At 40.8% G+C, this 7,118-nt stretch overlaps 1 protein-coding gene across 1 annotated transcript in view; it reads left to right on the forward strand.

The window, feature by feature from the left end:
* wdpcp (WD repeat containing planar cell polarity effector) overlaps positions 1 to 4,913 on the forward strand; it is a 112,206-nt gene extending 107,293 nt beyond the window's left edge. Inside the window, exons 17-18 of the mRNA XM_083774397.1 lie at positions 1,593 to 1,624; positions 4,748 to 4,913. Of these exons, the coding sequence (XP_083630523.1) occupies positions 1,593 to 1,624; positions 4,748 to 4,798 (83 nt within the window). The 3' untranslated portion in view covers positions 4,799 to 4,913. The remainder of the gene's footprint in view (positions 1 to 1,592; positions 1,625 to 4,747) is intronic.
* The last annotated feature ends 2,205 nt before the right edge of the window (positions 4,914 to 7,118 follow it).

Raw genomic sequence — 7,118 nt, forward strand, 5'->3', positions numbered from 1 at the left:
TCACCTGGGGGAACTTTAATTCCATATCCATTTGACATCTGTTTTAACAGTGAAGGGATTGGTTTCTGTACATTAACAGCATGCTCAGAAGCAGGAGACACTTAAATCTCTCTTCAATCACTTCTGGGGATGTGTCAAATATATTGAGATTAGAAAGCTGTAAAAAGAGTAAGTAAAATGAATTCAATTCCCATGTCCATGTAGGAAATGAAATTAACAATCTACTTTCTGCATCAACTCCTCCAAGGAACAGGCCATGTGATTTTGGCAGGGTTTTACTGAAGATGGGTTTTTCTAAGAAAAAATTAGACAAAAGAAGAATTATCTTCTCTTACATGGGTAAATCATGTACATTTGCTGTTCTCACTTTGGATGTTACATAAAACAATTTGATGGCTATAAGGTTTTCAATCGTTTCGCAATGTTTGATTAGCTAAATTAAGTTTGAGAAAGTACCACTGTACTCATGACATACAGGTGGGTAAGTGCACTGTGGGGTTTTCTCATGGTTTTAAGTAACTGTTTACTTTACAGCAGGTTTCAAAATATATAGCCTACAGGTCTACACTACAGTACTAAGCAGGCAGGTCCAAGTACTTACGTGAGAAATACAATTCAATTTAAATGATCAACATATAATCACTGAGTCATTACTAGGCTGTTTGGCAAAATATTTACTTACTGACAATGCCAGGAGCGACAAATGAGATTTCTGAGCCTGTACTGTATGTCCTCAATCAACCTAATTACTTTCTGGAGTTAACATGTGACACACAGACTAGAGGCCTGTTTCAATACATCCACAGCGTTGCTTGGGCGTTGAAAAGAATATGCCTAAAAGCTTTCATTTTCAATTAAATATCTAATAATAATAAATGTGTTTTGTAACTTTTTCTGGCATATATATGCGAAATATTTGTGTGTGTGTGTGTGTGTGTGTGTGTGTGTGTGTGTGTGTGTGTGTGTGTGTGTGTGTGTGTGTGTGTGTGTGTGTGTGTGTGTGTGTGTGTGTGTGTGTGTGTGTGTGTGTGTGTGTGTGTAAGATTAGCCTGCAGCGCAAACTTAGACGAAACATCAGGCCAAAGTTTTAACTGTCAAACTCTACCTTTAAAGGCTATCTTACTCCGTTTTCTATGTTGTCTATTGTCTTGCATATTATACAGTGAAAGATTAGAGCCAATGTCAGAGACAGTGCCAAATTTGCCATTGGAACCGCAGCTCAGGGGCCCTTGGCTCTCCCTTCAGGGAAACTGAACCCTGGTACTGGGTTTGAGGCCCTGAAAGGGCTCCTGGGGACCTTCATTGGTCCTTGTGGGGGTTAATCCGTACCTGGTCAGATAAATGTTAATTTATTTTATTTTTTTGGAAAAGAGGCCCCACAGCTCGTAGTCACGATGCTAGAAACTTTATTAAACCAACATTTCGGCAAGCAGGTTGCCTTCTTCAGGGTAATTTACTTTTTTTTAAGATAATTTGGCACTTTGTGCTTTATTTGACTGTGACAGTGAGATTTTTTTTTTATTAATGTTTACTCCACTTGTTCAGGTATCAAGGCTTGTTCTGACAGTTTTTCATGTTTCACTGTCTTACAGAAAACATCCTCGGTGGCAGAGATGATGGAAATGTAAGTCATTGCCCTTTTCATTGGAGTAGACAATATTAACTTGGCATAACGATCTCCACCCGAGTAGAGATGTTGGAAATATGTTAGTATATTAAAGCCTACTGCCAGCCTACTGTTGGTCAGAAACCCTTTCTCTCCACTTTTGATGGGGTTTTTTTTCGTAAAATAATTCTACTTTTTCATACTTTCACACAAAGATAAGCTGTGACGCGTTTTGAGCTTGTAGATAAGCTATTTTACAGGGAACATTACAGGGAAAAGCTTAATGTTGAAATCCGTAGTTACTCGACTACAACAGTATACCTTAAAATGATATAACATAACCTGGTCCACGCACAGCCAACTCTGTCTTATATTAGTCTTTAGCCATCGGTAAGAGTACTGACAATGCATGAACCAAAACTAACATAGCCCAAGGGAAGCACGCACATACACATCGATGTAGACGCACTTTAGAAGTCTTGGCAAACACGTAATAACAGTTCATAAAGTAATAAAAGCTCATAATGTAATATGTTGCATTAAGAACTTTATGTAGCCGCTCAAAATGCAATAACAGTAACTTCATATTGAAATAACGGCTCATATTGTTGAGAAAAGCATTACATTGTAATAATCAGTATCATGGTCACCATCAGGGTGAGCATGATACTGACCATGATGCTGACATGATACTGGCCATGATACTGACCATGATACTGACATGATACTGACCATGATGCTGACCATGATACTGGCCATGATACTGACCATGATACTGACATGATACTGACCATGATACTGACCATGCAGATACTGACCATGATGCTGACCATGATACTGACATGATGCTGACCATGATACTGACCATGATACTGACATGGTGCTGACCATGATACTGACATGATGCTGACCATGATGCTGACCATGATGCTGACCATGATACTGACCATGATACTGACCATGATACTGACATGGTGCTGACCATGATACTGACATGATGCTGACCATGATACTGACCATGATGCTGACCATGATACTGACCATGATACTGACCATGATGCTGACCATGATACTGACCATGATACTGACATGGTGCTGACCATGATACTGACATGATGCTGACCATGATGCTGACCATGATGCTGACCATGATACTGACCATGATGCTGACCATGATACTGACCATGATACTGACCATGATGCTGACCATGATGCTGACCATGATGCTGACCATGATACTGACCATGATACTGACCATGATGCTGACCATGATACTGACATGATACTGACATGATACTGACCATGATACTGACCATGATGCTGACCATGATACTGGCCATGATACTGACCATGATACTGACCATGATACTGACCATGATGCTGACCATGATACTGGCCATGATACTGACCATGATACTGACCATGATACTGACCATGATACTGAACATGATGCTGACCATGATGCTGACCATGATGCTGACCATGATACTGACCATGATGCTGACCATGATGCTGACCATGATACTGACATGATGCTGACCATGATGCTGACCATGATGCTGACCATGATACTGACCATGATACTGACCATGATGCTGACCATGATGCTGACCATGATACTGACATGATGCTGACCATGATGCTGACCATGATACTGACATGATGCTGACCATGATACTGACCATGATACTGACCATGATACTGACCATGATACTGACCATGATGCTGACCATGATACTGACATGATGCTGACCATGATACTGACCATGATACTGACCATGATACTGACATGATGCTGACCATGATACTGACCATGATACTGACATGATGCTGACCATGATGCTGACCATGATGCTGACCATGATACTGACCATGATACTGGCCATGATACTGACCATGATACTGACCATGATACTGACCATGATACTGACCATGATACTGACATGATGCTGACCATGATACTGACCATGATACTGACATGATGCTGACCATGATGCTGACCATGATGCTGACCATGATGCTGACCATGATGCTAACCATGATACTGACCATGATACTCACCATGATACTAACAGTGATATTGACACGGATAATTACAATATAACACTTTCTGAACAGCCATTATTACATTATGAACAGTTATTACATCGTGAGAGGCTACATAAGGTTCTTAATGTAACACAAATATCATATTGTGCAAGTAAAAAATCCTTCGTTTATGCGATGATTTTATTACATTTTGAGCTTATTACACCAGGCACGTAGCGTGGATTAAATTATTGACTCGGCCAATTAATTGGAATTGCGCAACTCCGGCATAGGCGTGAACGGTTTTGCCGAATTTCTGGGGAGTGGGGACCATTTAAAACAAAGGCAGCTTGCTGTGGTTCTCTACTAACAGTGGCCCATTGGACCCTACGTCGGTGTATACACTATGCGCTTTTATTACATTTAGGCCAATACATTATGAGCCGTTATTACATTATGAGTTGCTACAGCTTTGTTTTTTTGCAGTTCAGCTGTACTTTTACGCTCTTGGTATAGAAAAGCTTTCGCACACCCAGAGTAGAGGCTTAGTGGGCAAGTGCACATCAATAATAAAATAGAATAGAGAAGAATACTCCCACACTATTGCAATGTATTGGGCTTAATAATACAAAGTCTAATAATATGGCTATAACTGTACTGTCATGTTTGGCCTTAGATGACATCACATGCCAAACTACTTTTCACTGTTCACTGTCCAAAGATTTGTCTCCGTATAGCCGTGTTCACTGTCCAACTATGAAGCCTATCACTTTGGTTGCACTATACTGATGTAATATAGTGATGTAATGATGTAATGACAGTCCTTTATTATATCCTTTCCCCTCATTGCCTCATGCCTATTCATACACGCACACTCCAAAACATCAGCATATGCCCCAGACAGATAGGAAGACAGAGAGAGGTAGGGCATGCCTTCTGGCGGAGATTTGCCTTCTACAGAGAGCGCCCTTCTAGTAGTAGTATAGTAGTGGAGCATGCTTGCACAACAAACAGTCTTTGGATAACAGAAGTTAAATACTGTAAGTATAGTTACAGACAGTACATATAGACAGAGGATTATAAGAAGTGACATTTCTGATTGTTCTCTCACAGGAGAAGGAAGACCCCGGGACACTCAAAGTGGTTCATTTTGGACTGGTTTGAAATTAATCTTCAGTTTCACTATTGTCTGGACAAATTATTTTTGTACACATGTTTTATAGAACTTGATTTTTCTAAAGTATGGAACAAATTATTATTGTTTGCAATCACACTAGCAATATCCTTTATTGAGTTTTCTATTTACATTATTGATAAGAACATTGTGTAAAATGTATATTTATTATACCAAAAGGCTATCTAATGTACTATATGTTCTAATATGATTGTGAATGTGTATAACTGTGTCATATTGTAACTGTTACCTTGCTAAAGTATTGTTTTAATACAATATGAATTAAATCATTGGCTTTTGCCGCACAAAATATTGATAATGGTTTAAATCAATTAATCGTGCTAATTCTGTCTGTGTGTAAAGGTACCTATACAACTATACATACTTGTATACAGTACATGCACATGTATTTATGTGAAGTGTGTATATGTATTTACTATTTATATATGCGCTTAAAACTGTGAATGTGTAATTTTGTGTGCATATGTGTGCACTGTGTGTGTGTGTGTGTGTGTGTGTGTGTGTGTGTGTGTGTGTGTGTGTGTGTGTGTGTGTGTGTGTGTGTGTGTGTGCGCGCGTGTGTGTGTGTGTGTTGGCCGAGATTATGGGCTGCAGTTTTATTCATGAACGGGAGCCAACAAGCGACTTTAAAGCGTGGCGCGGAGCCCCCTTTTCCTGAACAGCAGCCATGGCCGTGTCAGAGCTGTCGACGCGCCGCGTTCACCAGCTAATCTGACAGCGCCGCGCGAGCCCTAATCCCCCACTGTATCGTAATCTATTTACTTTGCATTCTAAGAGGATTTCCACCAAAAAAATATACAAGAAGCGATGTTGGAAATGGACGAAGATCAGCGAGGATGCTTTTCTTTCTGTGTGCTCTCACCCCCCCCCCCCCCCCCCCACACACACACACACACCACCCCACCCTGTTTGTTTTGTTAGCTTTTGGGGGAGAGCAAAAAAAAATCATTGTATGTTTTTTATGAAGGGAGGGGGGGGGGGGGGGGGTGTCAACCCCCCTTGCGAGAGGGACAGGATGGAAGGAATTACATTTCTGACTTGCTACTAATACTTCTCTTATGCAAACATCAGAATGTTACATTTCCTCTCTGATGATACAGTCACGCAGCAAGGGCTGCTGGGGTGATAAGTGGCATCTGTCGTTGCTCTTTTAGTGCAGTCTCTTGACATGTTCGTAATTCACAAACCAAGGCCGCATTATCTCCTAATTGTTTGACTTGACAGCTTGAATAAAAAGCTGCAAAATCGCTTAACAGCCGAGCAGGACTTCCAACACATCCTGCTTGATGGCCCTACACAGTAGGTTTTTTGACAAGGCAAACGCTTAAACCTCTTTATTCATTGTGCAGCGAACAAAGTGCTGCAAAAAAGATGAAGACCATAGACGCCATCAGTTCACCTTAAGCAATTTATTCTGCTTTTTTCTTCTTACATAAATAGTTATGCTCCATTTTACAATGTGGCCTGCAGCTTTTTAGCATAAAATGCTGCGTTATGCTCCAATCCATCCGAGATGACTCGGAGATATAGAGCTTATTAGTGAACATTAACATACGGTGGAGCATGTCGTGGCTTTGAAACGACCTTGTTAACACTTGAAAATGAGTTGAGCCTCCAGCAACTTGCTATTATCCAGGTTACCTGCCTTTCCTCTGTGGAATGACTGGGCCTGGGGGTGCAGATGCTCAAACTCATAACATCTAATGATGCCTTTAAATTTGACTAATTCTGTCCGCCATGCATATTTCAGAGGTTTGATTGGTTCGTTCCACTACAGCCCTTAACACATTCTGAACGGGCACCCATTTTGGTGTCAGCATCATGTTATGCTTTAGCTATTTAAAAATAGCAGATCTACAAGCTCATATCGCGCCACCGAGTGGCGCGATACGAGCTTGTAGGTCTGCTATTTTTGAAAAATTGAAGAGCGACTGACATTTTTAGAATCTGATCTCAGGTCAGAATGGGTTCATCAGGACCAGTGTGTGTCCGGCGGAAACCTCGTATGAATCTGATCTCAGGTCAGAATGGGTTAACACATTTGAAACCAATATGACCACGGGACCATTATAGGCATCATACAGAAATGAGTTTATTCTCAATTTCCGAAAACAAGACGGGGCTAATTTGCGTTGTAATTTGCATATCCGGTCTAGTGCAGATACAGAAACTGTGTGTGACTGTGTGTGTGCAAATTACCGGACACAGTAGACCAGATCTGTGCACTGACTGTGTGAAGTGAGGGGTGCCCACAGTATTTATCCCATTCTGACCTGAGATCAGATTCAT

The sequence above is a fragment of the Protomyctophum parallelum genome (genome assembly GCF_964188405.1).
Source record: "Protomyctophum parallelum genome assembly, chromosome: 10".
Taxonomy (NCBI): Eukaryota; Metazoa; Chordata; class Actinopteri; order Myctophiformes; family Myctophidae; genus Protomyctophum; species Protomyctophum parallelum.